At 30.4% G+C, this 22,510-nt stretch overlaps 1 protein-coding gene and 1 non-coding gene across 14 annotated transcripts; one reads left to right on the top strand and one right to left on the bottom strand.

The window, feature by feature from the left end:
• The first annotated feature begins 4,249 nt into the window (after positions 1-4,249).
• TRNAM-CAU lies at positions 4,250-4,336 on the top strand. Its single transcript is given in 2 exon segments — positions 4,250-4,287; positions 4,301-4,336. It is a non-coding gene; the product is annotated as a tRNA-Met (tRNA).
• Positions 4,337-14,555: 10,219 nt separating this feature from the next.
• LOC124944500 (SWI/SNF complex subunit SWI3A-like) lies at positions 14,556-18,713 on the bottom strand. Of its 13 annotated transcripts, none has more exons than XM_047484769.1 (13): positions 18,601-18,713; positions 18,157-18,508; positions 18,014-18,069; positions 17,223-17,668; positions 17,035-17,093; positions 16,823-16,962; positions 16,231-16,442; positions 16,092-16,141; positions 15,830-15,883; positions 15,646-15,751; positions 15,539-15,577; positions 15,092-15,156; positions 14,556-15,002 (listed from the first exon to the last, which is right to left on the bottom strand). In XM_047484769.1, the coding sequence occupies exons 6-13, from the start codon at positions 16,892-16,894 to the stop codon at positions 14,716-14,718; spliced, it is 885 nt and encodes a 294-aa protein (XP_047340725.1). In that variant the 5' UTR covers positions 16,895-16,962; positions 17,035-17,093; positions 17,223-17,668; positions 18,014-18,069; positions 18,157-18,508; positions 18,601-18,713; the 3' UTR covers positions 14,556-14,715. The 13 variants fall into 13 exon arrangements, 12 of the variants coding, with proteins under 12 accessions (XP_047340725.1, XP_047340721.1, XP_047340716.1 ...); XM_047484765.1 differs by having other exon boundaries at positions 16,823-17,146; positions 17,223-17,321; positions 17,451-17,668; XM_047484760.1 differs by having other exon boundaries at positions 16,823-17,093; positions 17,223-17,321; positions 17,451-17,668.
• Positions 18,714-22,510: the final 3,797 nt, after the last annotated feature.

Below are 22,510 nucleotides of genomic sequence, written 5' to 3'. Positions count from 1 at the left end.
GTGGAAGTAGAGAGAGGAAACTCATTATCTTTATCTAACTTTAACAATAAAAATAAATAATTATAAATTTTATATTATTTGATTTGTTTTAATTAAATTAATAAAAAAATATATTTAACTTTTTTTTGATTAAATATTAAAAATTAATCGATATAATTTTATTTTATCATATATAACTATACATTTTAAATATATAATTAAAATTTTGATTATATATATTTCATTTAAAGACATGATTTTAATTTTATGTCACAAATTTATTAATAATTATTTAATAATTCATTTTTTCTAATTAAGATTTATATATATATATATATATATTTATAAATAATTCTTTGATGTGTTAGTCAAATTTATTAATAATTATTAATTCATTTTTTTAATATATTATTTCTTTAACTCACACTTCATTATATATAATTTATATATACAAATATATTTTATTTTATTATAAATATTATTTAACTTTAAATAAATTAGTTATATCTTTTAATGAGTAGACTAATTCATTTAATAATTAATTTAATAATTACTTTAAAAAATTTAAAGTGAATTCTTCCATCTATATGGAAAAATGAGTCCACATATCACCATTTTAGTGGAACAATCGTATTGAAAACAAATGCATGGATGAAGTAGTTACCATTAATTGCGTGATTACCTTTTATCAATGTAATTTTTTAACGTGATAGTTCTTTGTGTTTTGTGAATAGGAAGAAAATAATTAAATAGTTTGATGTTACTAAATGACATTATATATTATATTTTAGCAATCTCAATTGTAATTTATTACGTTTTTATTCAATTTTTTGTATGTTAGGTGTGTATAGTTTTGTTGTTCATTATTAGTACAACGCCTACAAGCACCCTTATTGCATTTATGTGTGCAAGGATATGGATGTGACCCTCGATTAAGCAATTGGAGCAAAGTATTTGGAGCTGAACAGTTACATCAAAGTAGTTCGAATAAAGAATTGTGAACTAAAATGAGAGTATAGACTAACTTCCACTTTTTACTTTTTGAAAAATTGTTAGTACCTTGAATGATATATTTTATATTTTGTTTCTAAGTGAATATTATTTTTACTTAATACATTTAAAAATAGTTATTTATTTGTTTTAAATATGTAATGTATTATAAGAAATAATTAGGAGAAATAAAATTTAAAATAAATATATTAATTTTTGACGAATATTTTTATGGAAAAAATGAATTTTTCAATGAATATTCCTTTGAAAACATGAAAAACATTCTGATGGATATTCTTATGAAAACATGAGAAACATTCTGACGGGTATGCCTACAGAATAGTTTAAATTAAATAATATGTAGCGTTGTAAATTCCGTGGTAAAAAACATCAAAAACTTTTCGACGGATATTCTTACGGAAACATTACAATTTTTTTGTCAGATATTCCTACGGAAAATTTCCAATAAAATAATTCGTCAAAAATATTGTCGTAAATTCCCTAGTAAATGGAAAATTTCCAATAAAATTATACGTCATAAACATCGTCGAAATATTCGTCGTAAATTCTGTAGTAAAAATATCGTCTACTGACGAAATATATTGTGTAAGAAATATCATCACAATATGACATACATGGAAAAAACCGTCACAATTATTTCTAATGAATTTTTAATCGTCAGAATATTTACTAATGACCGAAATACCGATGTTTATTATACAAATAAAAAAATATGTCGCTAATTATGTATTCGTTAGAAATTCTATAGGAAATATATGTCACAAATGTCAAGTTTTCTTGTAGTGATATCACGATCAAGGGAGGATTTAGGATTTGAAATATACTTGGGCTAGAATGATAATAATAGTAAAAAAAATAAACTTAGTTAACTATCGCTATTATTTTTTTTCGACGGAAGAACTATCGATAACGACAGTATTTTCTCTCGTTATTTTCATATGTATACAAAATATTTTGGGCTACAATCAGGTAGCCTTGGTCGCGATATTCTCTAATAGTTTTAAGTAGGGGTGTAACTAAAACCGAAAAAACTAGTTGGAACCACTCGAAGGCCGAACGAAATAAGACTAAACCGTCCAAACCGAAATTTGTTGGTCTGAACTCAGCCGGCTTGGGTTCCGGTTTATTTTTCACATAACTGTCGGCCTATCTGACCAAACAACATATATGTTAATTAACTTAAAATAAAGTTTCAGATCTGTGAATAGATATTCACAGTACAAAAATTGAGTTAATTAACCTAAAATCTAGCTAGAGAGAATTTTCAGATCTTGAATAGACAGCACATCTTGAGTGAAGTGTGAAGTAGAGTGTCGTGAAGCCTTCAACTTCTCCTACCTAGGTCAAGTAGCAACATGAAACAACACAACCAGATCTTTGGAGCATGAACGACGATCATTATCTCTTCTTCTCTCATGAACAACCAACTCAAAATGATTTACGATTTTTAAGTAAAACTCTTTTACCTTCGAGTACAAGTAATGCAACATAAGTTTCATGTTCCTTCTTTTATCACCGTTGCTAAGGATTGTATTAAACTTTTCTTAGAAGAAAAATATGAAATTAAAAAGAAGTTTGAAATCACAACGTGTTTGTTTAATCACATACACTGGATTTCAATACAAAACATCAATTACATGTGTTTAACTGCACATTGGATAGATGCAAATTAGAACTTGCATAATAAAATATTAAATTTTTATCAAGTTTCAGATCATGAAAGCATGACCATTGGAAATATGGTTGAAAATTGTTTGATAAATTGGAGAATTGAAAAAAAAAAGATTATGCATAACAATGGATAATGTTATCTCTAATGATGTTACTCTCAATCATTTGAAAAGATCAACGAAGGATTTGGAATCCACCATTTTGTAAAACAAATTTATTCTCAACGCACATATCGTGAATTTGATTGTGAAAGAAGGTCTAAAAGATTGAAGTGATTCAATTATCAAGATTTGTAATGCAATGCGTTACGTAAGAGCGTCACCTTTTAGATTAGAAACTGTCACCTTTTAGATTAGAAACTTTCAAAAAGATGGCCTAAAAACTAAAGTTTTCCACTAATAAACTTGTTCATTTGGATGTTCAAACAATGTGGAATTCAACTTATCTAATGCTTGAGTCGGCAAAATATTTTGAAAAAAATAATTGAGAGACTTAAGAAATAAAAGAATAATAAATACCTTGCTTACTTTTTGGAAGAGAAAGTGATAAATAATGTGGTTATATGTGATGCTACAAAAGGGAAGAAAAAATAAGAAAGAATATCGGTGGAAGTGATTGGGAAAGAGATAGAATATTTATTCAATTTTTGAAGATTTACTATCATGTTACCTTAAATGTCTCTAGAACTTTACATGTGACATCTAGTTCATTTTGTAATGAGATTATACTGATTCAAATAAAGATATCTCAAATGTCTAAGAATAGTGATCTAATATTGAGTGGAATGGCCAATGGAATGACAAAGTTTGATAAATATTGTAGAAAGATTGAAATGAGTAATATTTTGTTGTCGTTGATCCTATGTACAAATTAAAATATGTCAAGTTTGTCTTTACTAATATGTGTAATTCTTTTGATGGAATAGAAACGACAAATTTGGTTAAAAAAAATCTTTTATAGATTTATATGCCTTTTATACCAAACAAATGTTCATGGATAGTGGAGTTCTTCAAATGGATTCCAAAAGAAGGTAATTGAAAACATTTTGAAAGATGATGAAAGTTGTTCATTGGTTAATCAATTTATGTAATATTTTATGGAGAAATTTTCTAAGGAGAGTCAATCTGATATTGAAATATACTTACTTGATAAAATTATAGATATTAATAATAAATCGTTTGAATTTATTAGTTTGGTAGAAAGTTAATGGATACAAATATCGATTATTTTCATAAATTGCTAGAGATGTGTTTGCAATATTAATATATACTATTGCTTCGGAATCAACTTTTAGCACGTCTGGAAAAGTTCTTGATGAATTATGTTCAGATTTGTGTAATTTTCTTTATTGTAATTTAATTTCTTATTTTTGGTTTAAATGTTCATATCAGACCGAAACCGACCAAACCGATGTCATAGCCAATCAAAAACCGAACTGTCGTTCAATTGTCAACCAACAAGTGAAGATTTTGAAAAATTGATGCGGACGATTAGGATGAATTTTTTGTAAAAAAAAACATAACCAATCCTCTTACACCCATAATTTGTTTTCTTGGAATTAAATTGGGTAAATTTAAACATTATTAAAGGGGTGGTGGCGCAGTTAGTTAGCGCGTAGGTCTCATAGATTTATTGAGTAATCCTGAGGTCGAGAGTTCAAGCCTCTCTCACCCCAAAGTCGGTTTTGTTGGTGAATCCCCCTTTAGAAACTATCAAACCAATAGAAAAAGGGGTTAGCTTCACATCTCATCTAAAGCAAGGTAACCAGCACCCGAAAGGGGTTAGCTTTACTTCTCGTCTACAAGCAAGGTAAACAGCACCCGAAAAGACATGACGAAGTAATCCTTTATCCTCAATCAAAATGTTAATGGGGAAGGAATCAGATCATGATTTTCTTACTCCCACGGAAAAGGTCCTTCTAGTCAGTCAACGCTCATAACTTTCTTACCTTTGTAACCCTTTATTGGGTGTGACATTTCTAACCCCCAATTTTTTAATATGTTTTTGTAAACAATATAATTTAGTTCATAAAGTTCAATTTAATTTTAAAAGGTTTATTTAATTGAGAAAACACATTATATATCAATATTAAGATTATAGGTGTTGAGAAAGATGTCATAATACATATTACAAATGTGATGTGATATAACTATAAATGTGCTGCTTCAACTCTTCTCTTACAAGAAAATGTAAACGTCAAGAAAATTTTGTCAATAAAATATCACATTCTCCCCATCAAATGTCATATTCATTGACTGGCCGCAAAATACATTGAAACATTAATTTTTCTTTGTTTAGATAGCCATGAAAATATAGAACAATTAAGAAAAAACTTATTATTCATAAAATTTTGTTTCTATTCAATGTCAATTTGCCTAACCATGCCCTGAGTTAATTTAATTTTATTATATCAAAATTCACATTAATTGGTAAAATCAAAAAGTGTAATTCAAAACATTTAAAATTTTTATCAAGATAAGATTTGAAATAAACTAATTATAAATGCAAATGATTTATTTAGTAAGAAATCAAAATCTTTATAAAAGGTAAATAATATCATTAATGTGAGATTTGATAAGATAAATAATGCAAATCTAAATTTAATTCACAAAATCTCCAAAATAAATTGTAATTTAGGTTAGATTTTTTTTAAACCTATTAGACTTCCCCTTCTTGCTCTAACTATATATAGCAGTCTTAACAATCTTCATATTCGCCGTCTGAGTTTAGTCGACACATTTGAATAGTAAGAACATGGAGGAAGAGGAGAATCACTTTCATCTTCCTCATGTTGCTGGATACGAGGATGATGATCAAGATCATGGAGAATTGTTCCTTTATACTGAATTAGAATGGTTAGTAATTAATTGTTCTTATAAATTATTGTGTTCATTTCAGTTTTTTTTATTAATTTTCTTTCTAAATAATTATTTGCAGTAATGGACGAGATCTATCTGGAAACAAACGAACAATTAAGAACAAGATGTATAATAAAGCACTACTACTTGAGGGGTGTGAAAATAACGGCGCCTTAGCTCGAGTAGCAATGAATGTTTCTCCGTATTTGGTTTCTTCAATCTCAATATCAAATCAAGGTAAAACATGATTTTCAGTTGGGTTAATTCAATAATTCAATTCAATTTAATTTAATTTATTTCATTTCTTCCATTTTCAGTTACAGCTGATTTAGACATCAAGCCTGTTATGGTTGTTCCATATATTCATCATCCTCTTATCCAATGAAGAGGAAGAGAAAGAGGAAGAGAAAGAGGGATTTTAGGAGGAGAAAGAGGAAGAGAAAGAGGGATTTTAGGAGGAGAACGAGGAGGAGAAAGAGAACAAGAAGGATGTGGGTATGGGTATGGGTATGGGTATGGGTATGGGTATGGGTATGGAAGAAAATTATATAATGTAATAAATGTTGTTTTACTTATGATTAATGAAAGGTTACATTTCTTGTTGCAATTTAGATTTTATGAGTGTAACTTAGTATGACTTGTCTAAGGTGTACAAAAAATTAACTAATTTGATGGTTAATTTTTAATTTTTTTTACTTATGTTCTTGTGTTTTTTTTTATATATATTTAATCTATTTATTGTCATTCTTGGTACATATATAACATAATATTGATACTAATATATTATAATCCTAAAGTCTTATATACTTTATATATTAAATAAGTTTTTATGGAGCATAATTAAATTGGTTATCACACTACCAATAATTATTGGTTCAACCATTTTTTTTTCAACCGAGTTAGTGATCACGAAAAATCATGTCAATTTATAAATTAATCAATAATAAGTGTGGGCGAAGAAAAAAGTATTAGTCGAAGTTTAATAAAATAAAACTACCTAAAAATGCACACAAGCAACTATTTCTCTAAAAATCAATTCAGTAGTAATTTTGTTATAATTTTGATTTTTTAATCTTTGACTATTCATAACATTGAGGTTTTAATAATAGCATACATGTTAAAAAAACAAATTAAAAACAAATTAAATTCAAATTATATTGCAACGTTGAGTGATATAATAGTAAATGTGTCGTTTTATCAACAAGTTCAAAACATGAAAAATGTTGTATTTGTAGAACTCAATTTCCAACTAACTTTTCAAAATATTAAAAGTTTATAATATTTAGAAGACAAACGTCGAGAAAATATTTTTCACTAAATTATCCACGTTCTCCCCATTATTTATTTGTATTGACATACATTCCATTCACTTAAAATATTTTCCGCAAACCGTTTCTAAAATTAAAATTATCTTTTGTTTGTTTAGTTTCCGACAAAATTTATAATGTCAAATAAAAGAAAAATCTATTATTCACAAAAAAATTTCCTATTACAATGTAATGCGTGTCTACAAACTATATTGAGCTCAATTTTATGTTATTATAAGAAATATCAAAATCCTAGTTAAAAAATAAAAATCATATTTAAAAAGATTTGAAATTTTAGCTTCATTATAAGATTTGAGCATTTTTTTTATCTCGTAATCTAAGACTTCTTATCAAGTAGAGTTTTGTACAAATGATTTCCATTCTGTCTTTTTTATTTCTAATTTTGGCATTTATTTTTAATAAAAAAAACATTTCGCACATTACTATAACATGCCACTTCTTTATCTAAATATAATTTTTGAGCCAAGATTGGTTGGATCATTATTTTAAATGGGAAAAGCAGTTAATAAATAATGTTGAGGGTCACAACAGCTTATCATATATATATATATGACTATATGCCTCAGTTGAGAAGAAAGGTTGATGCAAACAACTAACATTTTATTCGCTATAAAAACAACTTGTGTTTAGAGTTTATTTATATTTTTTGTAAAGTTATTTAGAATCTTTCAATGAATATTTAGAAAGTAAGTGCCGATAAAATTTCATTGACATAAAAATAGAATTACTTGTTTAGTTATCGAAAAAAAGTTTAGATAGACAAAAGTTAAATAAAACCTGTTATTTACAAATTTTGTCTAGTATCACAACCCAGTGTGCCTACAAACCAACAAAGTGAGATTTTATTTTATTTTAAGGACTATCAATATTCAAATTCACATTGTTAAAAATTTTAAATTGTAGTGCAAGAGATTTGAAATTTTAGCTTGATAAAATTTGGAATGAACTAATTATAGATGCAAGATGATGAGTTATTTAGTAAGAAAACTAAATTGTTTATAAATAGTACATAATATCATTAATGTGAGATTTGAAAAGTTTTTTTTAAACCCGCTCAAACAGTTAGGTTTATTAACATGGATATCATTAGCGGAAGCCATATAATAAAGCCATATAATACAGAAATCATGTTTGTCCATAAAATCATGTTATGTCATAAAATCATGTTATTCAAACATATATGCAGATTATACCGAAATTACATTGAATACCTAGATGTGTGAGGATTATAAAAGTGGGTTTGAAAAGAGTTTACCTTAATTTCGAAATTCGCTAAAGAAATGGTCTTTGCTAAAACTGACTTTCCTTCCTAAGATGCTAGTGCTTTTCCTCAATGCTACTAGGACTGACTATTCTTCAAGGATTCCTAATTGTTGACTGTTGTTGAAAGGGTTCTTTAGAGAATTTCTTTTAGGTCTTGCTAATAGAATAGAGAGAAAGTTGAATTTTCCTAATGAATAATGGTAATGGGGTGTAAGGTGGCATAATGAGCTGGTGTGCTAGGTGGAGGGCATGCAAGCTGTGCAAGTGAAAATAATGTAAGTGGGTGTATAGTCAAGGTCTGGGGTCCTCTCCGATAGTTCCTATTTGAGAAGACTCATTCATAAACATCATCCTCAATTCTTTGTCTTTTGGAAGTAATATGCACGTATTAATTTCAATTTTCTTTGTTTTTCCCTTGGTTTTGATTTCTGTAAATTTGTGGATAGTGATATTCTAGTCAAACCCAATTGACCTTAATTACATTATAATATTTTACTAACCAATGTGAGTTTGTGGAATTACATTCTAATCGGTACTGTAGGTCATGTCCATGGCCGTGGTCTAACAATATATATAGATAAGAAAATGCATTAGTGCAAGGAAAACTTGACCGAGCATGCATTTGCTACTAATAATTAGATACTTCATTTCCCTGATGCAAATATTGAGGAAAATTATCTCTCTCTTGAAAAAGCTTATCACTCAACGATTTAGTAACGTTGTTTAAAATTCTGCATGCAGTTCATGAAAGAAATTTCAGATTCGAACAAGATCTGACCATGAAAGTTACAATGAGGTGATTTCGAATGCATGGAGGAGTGTTGGCCACGTCCCAATTCGAGTAAAAATAAAAAAGATTAGAATTTAAAATAAAATAAATTCAAATATATCGCTCTATAATGCAAAGTGGGGCGATATAATTATATATGTGCTGTGTCAATAAGTTCATTACAAGAAAATATTAAAATAACGGTACAATATTTGCCACTAATTTTTGTTGAAATGTTAGTTTTTCTCTACAAAGAAAACTTTCTTTTCAATTTTGTTTTAAAGATATTTGAGAATTTATTTTTATTAAAAACGCATAAAGTTGTTTACCAAAAAAAAAAACGTTAATATTGCATATACATTAGTACATGTTAGGGTTCTTGTTGATGAAAAAAATAATTTTTTTTTTACTATTTTTATTCTTAAGGAAATGTTTTTTTGTAAAACAATATAATTTAGCTTTATAAAGTTCAATTTAATTCTAAAAATGTTTATTTAATTGAGAGGACACGTCATATGTAAATAATATGATTATAGGTGTAGAGAAAGAGTAAAATCATGTTAATTCAAATGATATCATAACTACATACTTCAAAGTTATGCAATATAATTATAAATGTGTTGTTTCAATTCTTCCTTTAAAAGAAAATATAGGCTTTTAAAAGTTTCCAACGAATACTTAAGAAATAAACGTCGAGAAAATTTCGTCAATAAATTATCATGTTCTCCCCATCAACGTTAGTCCCAAGGTTGAGACGAATGTTATTAATTTGCCAATATTTATTTTTATCGACAAACATTTCAATGGTGTACAACATTGGCCGCAATATCCATCGAAACATTAATTTTTTTTTGTTTATATAGATAGCCATGAAAATTATATAGAACAATTAAAAGAAAAACTTATTATTTATAAAATTTGGTTTCTATCCTGATGTCAATTTGCCTATCATGCTCAGAGTTTTATTTCATTTTATTATATCAAAATTCAAAATAATTGGTAAAATAAAAAATAAAAAAGTGTAGTTCAAAAGATTTGAAAATTTTATCAAGATAAAATTTTTTCAAGATAAGATTTGAAATAAACTAATAATAAATGCAAATGATTTATTTAGTAAAAAATCAAAATCTTTATAAAAAGTAAATGATAAGATAAATAATGCAAATCTAAATTAAATTAACAAAATCTCCAAAAAGAAATTGTAATTTTGGTTAGATTTTTTTAAAAACCTATCAGCCTCCCCTTCTTGTTCTAACTATATATAGCAGTCTTAACCATCTTCATATTCGTCGTCTGAGTTTAGTCGACATATTTGTATCATAAGAACATGGTCTCGGTGTTGTCGGAGGAAGATCATGGAGAATTGTTCCTTTATACTGGATCAGAATGGTTAGTAATTAATTGATTCTTCTTATAAATTAATTATTATTTTCAAATCAATTTTTCTTTTAATTTTCTTTCTAAATAATTTGCAGTGGCGGAAGAGATCTATTAGGAATCAAACGAATAAATAAAAATAAGAATGTAGGGTGTGAAAATAAAGGCGTCTTAGCTCGAGTAGAAATGAATGTTTTTCCAAATGTTGGTTCCTCAGTCTCAATATCAAATCAAGGTAAAACATGATTTTCAATTGGGTTAATTCATTAATTCAATTAATTTCATTTTATTTTTCCAATTTTAGTTACAGCTAATTCAGACATCAAGCGTGTTATGTTCGTCGAATATAATCATCCTCATCTCCATGGAAGAGGAAGAGAAAGAAAATGAAGAGGAGAAAAAGAACGAGAATGACAAAGAATGAGGATGGACATGGACATGGACATGGAGATGGTGATGGAGATGGAGATGGAGATGGAGATGGAGATGGAGATGGAGATGGAGATGGAGATGTAGATGGAGATGAAAGAAAATGGAAGAGAATTATATAATGTAATTGAGATTTAGATTTTATGTAAGTGTTATATTAATTCATATATTTATACACAAAATTATAAATAAATAAAAATATTAATTAATTTGTTGGTTTATTTTTAATTTTTATTACTTATTTTCTTGAGTTTTTGTTTATAAATATTTATACTGTTTATTGTCATTCTCGGTATATATATATATATATATATATATATTAACATAATATTGATACTAATATATTATCATTCTGAAGTCTTATAGAGTATATTATATCTTCATAAATTAAATAAGTTTTATGGAGGATAATTAAATTGGTTTATAGCACTGCCATTGATTAAACAATTATTATTTTTAATTATTTTCAACCTTATTTATTATAATACTCCCTCCGTCCCACTCAAAGCTACTCAACTCACTCCAATTTTAGTTCCGTTACAAGTTATTCACTCAATCATTACCTTTCACTTTATTCTACTTTTCTTACACATTTTTAACTTTCCAATCATTACTAACTTTACACTTCAAAATTTTAAACTTTAACACAATATTAAGAAAATTAACAAATTAATTAATAAAATTACCAAATTAATTAACAAAATTAACAAATTAATTAAAAAAACAACCCAAAACAAACCCAATAAAAACCAAACCCAAAACTAAACCCAAAACACTAACCAAACCCAAACCTAATTAACTAAACCCAACCCAAAACTTTACAAACCCAAAATCCAAACATAAAAAAAAACAAACAAAATGTGGAAAAAATCCCTAACGTTTTAACCTAATCTCGAACATTCCTAAACTATCTTCATTCATCAGCAAACACAATTCTGGACTCATAATAATAATTGGATTTGGAGTTAATGATGAGAAATTGAATGCAAAGAAAGATAGTGAAGAGAATTGAATGTTGTAATATGTAATCTGAAACTCCAAAATGTTTTTTTGCCATGAATGCTGAATGTAGACATCTGTTTATATAAATGTAATTTAGGTGGGAAATTTCAATGATCTGTAATTTATGTATTGGAGGGAAATGTTTTGGACATTTGGAGGGAAATTTGTAGTTTCAGACTAAAATGTTAATTAAACATGATGTTAGTTGCTAAATTATGTACTGTAGCGAACTGTTTGCTCCACTAGATGCCATCAAATCAATTTAAGTCTGTACTGCAGTGTTCATTTATTAGCTTATGTTCAGTTTTCTTAATTCTTATTCCATTTGGACACCTGAGTAGCTAAGAAAGGGACAAAGGGAGTATTTAATTATTCATTATTGGGTTGGTGCATCCAAATAAGTCGAAGGAGTTAGTGATCACAAAAACCATGTCAACTTATAAATTAATCAATAATAAGTGTAGGCTAAGAAAAAAATATTAATTGAAAACATTTAAAATAAATATATTAATTTCTAACGAAAATTTCTATGGAAAATAAGAATTTTCCGACGGATATTTCTATAAAAACATGAGAAACATTCCCCACGTATTCCTCTGAAAATATGAGAAAATATGAGAAACATTCTGACTGATATTCCTACGAAATAGCTTCAATTAAATAATATGTAGTATCGTAAATTTCGTGATATAAACCATCAAAAACATTTCAAATTTTCCGACAGATATTCCTACGAAAAATTTTCAATGAAATAATCCTTACATGGAAAAACCGTCACAAATATTTTTGATGGATTTTAGAAAACCGAAATACTAACGTCTATTATACAAATGAAAAAATATGTCGCTAATTATATGTTCGTGCAAAATTCTGTAGAAAATATACGTCACAAATGTCATGTTCTCTTATAGTGTATGTCGCGATCAAGGACGGAGTTAAGATTTGAAATAAACCATAAACCAGGCTAGAATGATAATAATAGTAAAAAGATAAACCTAGTTTACGATCGTTATTTTCTTTTTGCGACGGAAAACTATCAATAATTATGGCATTTTTTCTTCGTTATTTTCATTTGTATACAAAATATTTTGAGCTACAACACAGGTAGCCTTGATCGCGATCTTCTCTTATTGTTTTAAGTAGGGGTGTAACTAAAACCGAAAAAACTGGTTAAAACCACTAGAAGCCGACCAAAATAAGACTAAACCGTCCAAACCGAAGTTTGGTCGGTCTTTTGCTCGCTCAGCTGAGCTCGGCCGGCCCGGGTTCCGGTTTATTTTTCACATGATCATCGGCCATCCTACCGAACTGCATATATATTATTTAACCTAAAATCTAGAGAGAAGTTTCAAATATGTGAATAGACAGTACATTAATTGAGTGAACTATGAAGTAGAGTGTCGTGAAACCTTCAACTTCTCTGGAGTCTGAATGACACTCGTGAACAGCCAACTTAAAATGATTTACAGTTTTCAAGAAAAACTCTTTTTCCTCCGAGAACAAGTAACATTACTCTTCTATAATGATAAAAACATTTATCCCCCATTTCATAATCTGTATTTGAAATTCAAATTAACCCTACTTATTTTCTTCATTTAGAACTTTCACTCGTCTTATGGAAAACATCTTATCATTTATTTTCTAAATTCTCAACTGTTGAAGACCTTCAGGTAAATGTTAGTATTAGCAGCCGTTTTTGTTAGTTTCTTTACCATTATTGTTAGTTGTTACAAATTATTGTTAGGTTAGTAATTATTTGTTTATTATTTTGTTTACAATTAGTATAACTTTAAAATTCTTAATTTGTTATTTACATATTATGTTTGTTTATATATCTTAATAATGTTATTTACTATTTATCAATAAATATGATAGTTATAGATTATGTTAGCTTAGTGCATTGTGATTCTTTAATATTCTCCTCCCTCAGTCCCTTCATAAGTTTTACATTTCTCTTGTTTTTGTCGCACTATAACTTTACATTTGCTTTATTAGTCAATTTAGTCAACATATACCCTACAAAAATATCTATACCTTTTCATTTTATTACAACAATTGTCACTCAATTAAATAATTCACACAATTAAAAACCTTAACACACTCACTTACTCGTCCCCACTCCCTTCTCTCTACTTAATTAGAAGTCTCTCTACTTAATTAGAAGTCTCTCTACTCTAAATATTATTTGTGTTCGACATCTTCTCTAAATATACCATCGATGAAGGGGAGTTTGATTCATTTGGTATTCTTACTATGAGTGACATTGATTCGTGCTCGCATGAAATCGATTCATGGTCCTTGAGAGTATGTCGGAGTCATGGTTACCTACATGGTCGGATTCGACGCCTAGTGGGTTCAACTCGCTTTATTCGCCGGATATGGAAAATATGGCATTGATGGTGGTTGAATTAGAGACTTTGGCCATGGTATTGGACACCGATGCAATGGAGAGACGTAGGTCAACTATGGAAATTTTGGCTATTTATTGCCCTGCCATTTTGTTGATACCAGAATATGCTTAGGTGACACTACAACAAAAAAGACTTTTGGCGACGCTTAAAAAGACTTCTGCCAACCTTTAAAAGCGTCGCCAAAAATATTACCGACACTTATTCTTGCGTCGCCATAAGCAGGGTGGGCGTAAGTTTTAACGACGCTAAATTAAGCGTCGGTAACCTTAATTTAAGCGTTGCTAAAAGTCTGTTTAATTTTTAAAAATTCTTATATATTATAATATTGATTTTTTTTTTACAATTTTATCTAAACATTTTTTATTTTACTTTTAAATTGAATAATTATTAAGAAAAATTATTTTATACGAAAATTTTAATTATAACAAAATTAATAAATTCTCAGAAGATTCAGAGGTTTCATAATCAGTTAAATCCTTATAAGCCTCTTTACAACCATTACAATATCAGTACCATTAGAAATACAATCCAAATAACAATCTTTACAAATTCTAAACCCACATTCACACTGACCTTTCCAATTCTTATCCTGTGCATTATCATCACAACCTTCGATTTCACAAATCAATTCCGATTGTCACCGAATTGAACCCGCCGGTATAAAGCGTATCCTTTACATAAGACCCGATGTGGGGTCCTCCGGCCGCACTCTTTCTGCTCTCCAACAGACTATTCTGAAATTCCGATGTCGTTCCTCGGCCGGGTGTCGGCGGGATGTGAACTGTGTAAGCTACGAATTCATCGGTGTCTTTTGAAACGGAAAGACGACGACTTCCTCCTCCCCCGCCACTAGAAGCTCTCTGTCCTCTGTTTCCACTCAGAGGTGAATTAACATTGTTTGAACCTGAAAGTCGCCGGATCAGACTGGTTAATCCGATTGTACGAAATGTAGAAGATGAAGAAGAAACTGTTATCTGTGAGAAGTCACTTCACCATCTTTCTTCTTCAGTATATTCACGACTCCATAGGCCAAAGGAAGTAAGATAAATAAACAATACCTGCCAATAAATAAAGTTCAAATACATATACAATTCTCAAAATATTTTAACTTTCAAATACATATACAATTCTGAAAATATTTAAACTTTCAAATGCATATACAATTCTGAAAATATTTTAACTTAATTAGCAAAAATGTGGCATAAAAAACAGATTAAGAATTAAATAAACTTACACAATCATTAAGAACCAAATCAACCATATTCATTTCCATTAATCGATATTATCTTCAAACAACCAGACGAGTATATTAAAGATGTAACCTACCATAAATATAAAAGACGAGTATATTAAAGATGTAACCTACCAGAAATATAAAAGGATCTTCAAATACTGAATTCAAGAATAGTCATCATGATGCAGGGTTTTTAGGTGACTCACATAACCACAAGTTCCAACTTTCTCCAGTCTATCAGGTCCCTACAAAAATAATTAAGGACGGTTCTTGATCAAGTTTAAAAAAAAGATGAATATGACTAAAAGGTCACCTGAAGTCCACCGAGAACACATAGCACAGACACTGTGATTGAGCAATTGAGTTGAGAACCAACATTCGACATTCTAATGGAGACACCAGTGTGGGGTTCTTTTTGTCTATTCATTAAGTTCATAATCAGAAAGGAAAAGGAGAGAAATGACATTTTTTTACCAAATAATGAAAAGAAATCTTACCAACAACATCAATAGTCATGCTCGAGGTATAACCAATGGAAGGAAGACATATAGCTGGAATTGATGTGGTTTCATGAATATATGAACAAGAATATTAAAAAAAGGTATCGTGTCTTTTTCTTGGGTTGAATGAGTTTCTACGTGAACAAGAATATTAAAAAAAGATGGAAGCGGTTACACTAGTCAAACTATACAATAGCTTAGTTTGCTTTACATTTTTAAGCAAAAATATTTAAATTAGCTACAGTTCACATATACTAACCTAACTCACCAAGACCTCCACCAGCCTCTGTACCTTCATCCCGGTGTTCTCTGAATGGAGAAGAGAGCAGGTAAAAATCCAAACATTGAAACAAAAGAAAATAGAGATATCGTTATTAAAAAACCATGAAGATATTAACCTCTCAAGGATGTCTTCAGGAGAAGAACCTAAGACATGATCGCCACTATCATCGCCATCAAATATCTCATTTGGACATTGGATTTCATGACAGAGTGCTGTGATGGCAGCAGAGGCCGTAGAGGCAGTGATATGTGGACCAACTAAAGAGGATATGAGAGCTACCAAGTTTGCAGAAAGTTGATATTCAACATAAGAGGAACTGATAACAAACTATCCAACAAGAGAACAGGGAAGCAAACTATCCAACATAAGGGTAATAAAAATTTGAAACCTTCAAATAATCCTTTCACTGAAAAACCTCTTGAAATGACACAGTCGAGTAACATGTCATTTGAAAGCTTGAATTTTTATGATTTTTTAACCTTAATTGTGTATTATAACAGAAAGGCGAGTAATTTATTCGTTGAATCAAATCAATAAAACTTCAGAAACTGGATGATTGATTTGAAATCACCTTGTTCTAATTAAACCATCTGATACTGATTTTAAATATAGTGTGTGAATGTTTTAATTTAAATTTAAATAAGTAAAAATGTCCATGATGTATGATATACGAATTTCTAGATTTATGAAGAGAAAAGAGTAGTAACCTGTTCCATCAATGCACCCCTATTGTCTGAAGGTGAAGCACTTCGTCTTCTCTTCAGAGTTGGTGTCACCATCTCAGTATCTCCATTCTGTTCACCCTTATGCTTAAGCTCATTGTCTTGGACTTTTGCTTCAGTTTTCTCTTGAGAATGAGACTCGTTTGGATTTAGTCTTGTTAATAATGTTTTGAATGAGATTGAAATCATCTGCAGACCTGTTCACCCCATAGTTCCCATTCTTGTAGAATTTTGAACAGATTATTGTGTCCTCTTCCTGAAGCACAAAAAAATCTCCAGTTACAGTCAATACTTGATGAAGAAAATCTCCTGCTATGGAACAATCTGTTCAGAATATATCCAGATATTTTTATTCTACTTGAGATTATCAGCATCTTATTCTTACCTTCATTTGACGAATTCAACTACTCCAATCCATGTTACCAGGCAACATCATGAACAGGCGGTGCTAGAGCAGAAGTAGGAGCTGGAGGAACAACGCTCTCTGCAGGATATGATGGCTCATCAGGAAGTGCAAACATTTGAACAAAAAAAAGTAAAAAACATTAAACTCTGTTTCAATCAAGCAATAATAGATTAAGAAATCAAAAAGAATGATGATATTGATACGTACCTGAATTTAAAGGAATATAGTAAATAGATCCAACAATAACATTATCAGAATTAACAATTCCATTAACAGATTCAATACTAGCCATACTAACCCCAAATCTACTCGCTAAAGATTCAATATTATCACTCTCTCGCATCACGTAACTCATCGGGTAGTTCCACAGCCCACTCGAACATCCACAAAACAGATTTAACGAAACGATTGATCCAGTTAACTAGCTTCAAAAGAAAATAAAAGATTGTAAATCAATTTCGGAATCTCATTGCTAAACAGAATAAAAGACTCCAAAACTCATTTGAGAAACTTGACTTCATGTTTTTGATATGAAATCATCACAATGGAGGACATGATAACATTGCTGAAAAGTGATAGACCAAACAAAATACAACTTGAAAATATAATCATTGTTTTTGCGCCTGCAAAATATAGGGGTAAAAACAATCAAATTTAAATATCTGTAGTATAACATGTACTCACTTTATCCCATTTTATATAAAAACTATATTATCCCTTTCTTTTTCTCACATATTCAAGTCTAATAAAATCAAAATTCATTACCGTACCATAGATTTAGGGGGAATGTTGGATTGAAAACAGCTCTGTATTCCATATGCTTTCCCTGCATTATCATAAAAAATACAATCGATTAAGACTAGATAAGATTCATAGAAGAATGTGCGAAATAGATTAGGAGAATGATATAGACCTGGTCTACTCTCCCTGAAACTGGAAGCAACAACAGCTGTAGGAGGGAAGCGGCTTCGGAAAGAGTTTCAGACGGCAGGGACAGCAAGGGAGGGTTTTGGATCAACATATTTTGTCAATTTCATATTACCGCAACATATTCGTTAATAATTTAGAAAGAGATAGAGCGAGTGAAAGAGAGACCTAGAAGTTACGCTGGAAACTATAACGGAGTTCGAGATCTAAGCGAATCATCGGAATCATGTGATGAGATTTTCCAAAGTTGCTAGCTGGTGACCTTCATTTTTGCATCTTTAAACTTATCCTCTTCTTCCCCTCTCCATGAAGCGGAAGAAAGTTCTTCGTCATTACCCCTGAATTCCATAAATGACATCTTCCCTCTCTAATCTTCACTATCTAGATTGGAATACAAAATCAAGGTAAGGAAGTTATAGGATTCTTTTACCTGCTAGTGTGAGCTACGGGAGCAATGCTGGTGATGGCGCGATTGAGGAGAACGACCACAGAGAGATTGGGAGAACGACCAATAGAGAGATTGAGAAAACTTTCCAATTCCATTTAACCTAACTTCATATATATATATATAAATAGCAAATATTTAAAGTTTTTTTAAAAAATTAATTTATTAAATTATAAATACATTTATTTTAAACTTGAATTATTTAATAGTTAATTTATTATAGTATTTATTTAAAGAAATTATTTATTATATTTCATCTAATATTAATTTTATTTAATTAATTTAATATAAATAATAAAATTATATTTAATTAACTCAAAATATAAATAAATATGAACTTTGAGATAAAAAAAAATAGACAATTTTATTTTAATTTTATTTATAAAATTAAAATTAACAAAAATAAGTAAAATAGAAAATAATGAAACAAAATATTAAAAAAAAATGCTATCTAATTATTGTTTGAAGGTTTTTTAAATATAAATTAAAATAATAAAGGTTGGCAAAAACATTTTTTCTCCTTACTTTTGCCAACGCTTAATATGCGTTGGCAATTATGGGTCACCGAAAGTATATTTTGTTGTAGTGTGATATCTTATTAAAATTATTTATTGTGAAATATGTGATGCCTTAGACATGTTTATGACTGAAATATGTGAGATTATTTGGATGAATTATACATGTTGGGTTGGTGAGTTTATGACTGAAATTTGTGATGAAAATATTTATATCACCGTTATGTTTACAACTAAAACATACTCCATTATTTGGAGGTATTTTGTACTTATAAACATACAAAAATTGTCCTACATTCATAAAAACGGACGTATCTTTATTGTTACTGCCCTTCCTTTACAAAAACTAACATACCTTCACAAATACTAACATGCATGTACCCTCCCTAGAGTGCACCCTCCATAGATGTGATATGATCTCCTAGTCCATTTATCTCATTTGCTTCCATCAAATAGTCCATACATTCCTTTTCTAAGTGTATATTCACTTCTAGGGAATGTGGAAGCATGCTGACCTTAAGTTGTGAATGTTTTTTTATGTGTGGGAGCGTGTAGTAGCTATGGACCTTTGTTTTGATGATTTCCACGATGCAAACTTGTAAACTTAGAAACACATTATTGAGGGTAGTATGTGATGGTTCATTAAATGATGTTTCAACTGCGATAATCAATTATGTATGTTGATGTTTGTACCTACAATGATTGCAATGCTCTAAACCATCCCAAATCATTAATGTTAGTGTTAGGACTATTTGGTGGTTCAAATACAATGTTACTATTGAATCATGTAATGCTTGCAGCAACCCTAAAATCTGGATCATCATTTCCTATATGGGGTTTGGCATTGTCTTATTGGATTACACTGGTGAAAAAGGGGTCAAAATCGAGAGTTAAAACTCTCGGTTTTGACTCTATAACTTTCGTTGAAGACACCTTACCGAAGGTTTTAGTTACTCTCGCCATCCCTCGGTATTGACTCTCTCGGGTTTTCCACAAAGAGAAAAACCGAGAGTTATATGAAAACTTTCGGGTTTTTCTCTTTGTGGAAAAACCGAGGATTTTACAAAGACCTTTCGGTTTTTCTCTTTGTGGAAAAACCGAGGGTTTTACAAATAACTTTCGGTTTTTCTCTTTGTGGAAAAACTGAGGGTTTTGAAAACAACTTTCGGTTTTTCTCTTTGTGGAAAAACCGAGGGTTTTACAAAGACCTTTCGGTTTTTCTCTTTGTGGAAAAACCGAGGGTTTTACAAATAACTTTCGGTTTTTCTCTTTCTGGAAAAACCGAGGGTTTTACAAATAACTTTCGGTTTTTCTCTTTCTGGAAAAACCGAGGGTTTTACAAATAACTTTCGGTTTTTCTCTTTGTGGGAAAACCGAGAGTTTTGATTGAACTTTCGGTTTTCCTCTTCGGGTAAAAACTGAGAGTTTTCATATAACTTTCGGTTTTCTCCTTTTCCAGAAAACCGAGAGTTTTGTAATAACTCTCGGTTTTTACCCGAAGAGGAAAACTGAAAGTTCAATCAAAACTCTCGGTTTTCCTCTTTTGGGTAAAAACCGATGGTTTGTCATATAACTCTCGGTTTTCTCTTTGTCTAAAAACCGAGAGTTTTCTAATATCTCTCGGTTTTTCCTCAGAGATAAAAACCGAGAGATTTCAATATTACTTTCGTTTTTTTCCCGTAAATTTTTAAAAATGTGCGGATTATTTTGCTCGCAACCAAAACCTGTTCAGCCAAACCAATATATCAATGATAAAAGAAATGCAACATACATTAAACGATCACATTAATTGATCATGAACATTACAAAATTCGAAATCAAACTAATATTCCGAACAATCTGTTCTAAATTCAACCACTAATGAAAACATGTTTTGAATCGAAACAACCTTAGCTTGTGGGGAGAGGAGGTGGTTGTTGCCTCATATACAATTCGATTCTCTCCATTCTTGCGTTCATCTCTAACTTCTCCCTCTCCATTCTTGTCACAATTTCTTCCTTTTCCGCTTGCATTTCTTCCATTCTGCGCCTTCTTTCTTCATCCCTCTTCTCCAGTTCCTCCAGCTTGAGCTTCATTATTTGATTCTCTTCTAACAATCGCTCATTGTTTCGCTGTGAACTGTTTTCACTACGACGATCCTCACGAAAGTGTGTGGGCCGGACGCCTGATCCCATTCCGAACACTACCCCGTGTTTTTGTTGTCCAAACACTCTCTCCGTCAATTCAAAATCCGATATTTCCGGTTCGTTACTAACAACCTCCTCCATCTCAGCCTGCACAATTCAAATAAAATATCATTTCTATAATAAAAAACTAGGCATATTCAATTCACTTACAATTTTCTCTTGCACGTGTTCGTCCGGGACGGGTGTTGGGTTTTCTTGTGTCGGTTTTGGTGTACGGGTCCTCTTGAATACTTCAATTACAGACGGTGGCCGTCCCATTTCAATCGCCTGTTGAAATAAATGATTTATATAATTAATAACAATCTTTAGATTAAGTTATTACAAATAATGTACTTACCAACTCGTCTTCAATTTGTGCAAACGGTCTACTTCCCGTTCGATGCGGGAATTTCAGATTCTTCCGGTTCTTAATATTTGTAGAACTGTGTCTCTGTATTTGAAATAACAAATGAAGTTAGATTAATTAATATCAACTTTTATTTGAATTATGAAACCGTACCTTAAACGTTTCTGCGAAGAAATGGTTGCGACACACAAACTCCCAATCATCTCGATCGTAGTCTGGTGGAGGATTAGTCAGTACCGCCGCCTCGTCTCCTTTGTGGACGCGGATATATGTCTTGTTCAAATCCGACCGCCATCTATCCCATATCTGATTGGCGTGTCCCAACCCGGTCTTTCGAAAAGACTCAATGTCACCATTAGTCGCTTCGAATGGATCCTGAAAAAAATAACATCCAAATGTTAAAAATAATTATTTAATGACGTAATGTATAATCAAGTAATAAGTATTACCTTGATAGCAGTCCACAGTGAATCCAATTGGTCTGCACTTAAAGCCTTCCACTTGAGAAGACGGTGTGAGACGGCTGCGGGGTCCCGGATAATCGACCCCACATGTCTAGACCACCGTGTTCTTCCCACGTCTGTACCGCCTGGTCTCCCATCCTTCTCTCTAAACGTTAGAGGGATCCTCGTCCCCGCTACCCTATTAGACAGCGCAATATTCTTGTTCTTCTCCCGTCTCTTACGGGCAGAAGATTCTTCAAAATTATCAAAATCATAATTAAATATGTCAAACAATTGAAACACTAACTAATTTGTAAACGAAATACTTGTCGATGATGGGTCGGGAGTGGTCCCGTGCTCCTCCTCGTCACCCTGCTCCTCGATAGGCTCCTCAAGACCCTCGTC

Source organism: Impatiens glandulifera, chromosome 7 (genome assembly GCF_907164915.1).
Source record: "Impatiens glandulifera chromosome 7, dImpGla2.1, whole genome shotgun sequence".
NCBI classification, from domain to species: domain Eukaryota; kingdom Viridiplantae; phylum Streptophyta; class Magnoliopsida; order Ericales; family Balsaminaceae; genus Impatiens; species Impatiens glandulifera.
Note: the sequence above shows the minus strand (reverse complement) of the source record. Positions and strands in the feature narration are given on the sequence as shown.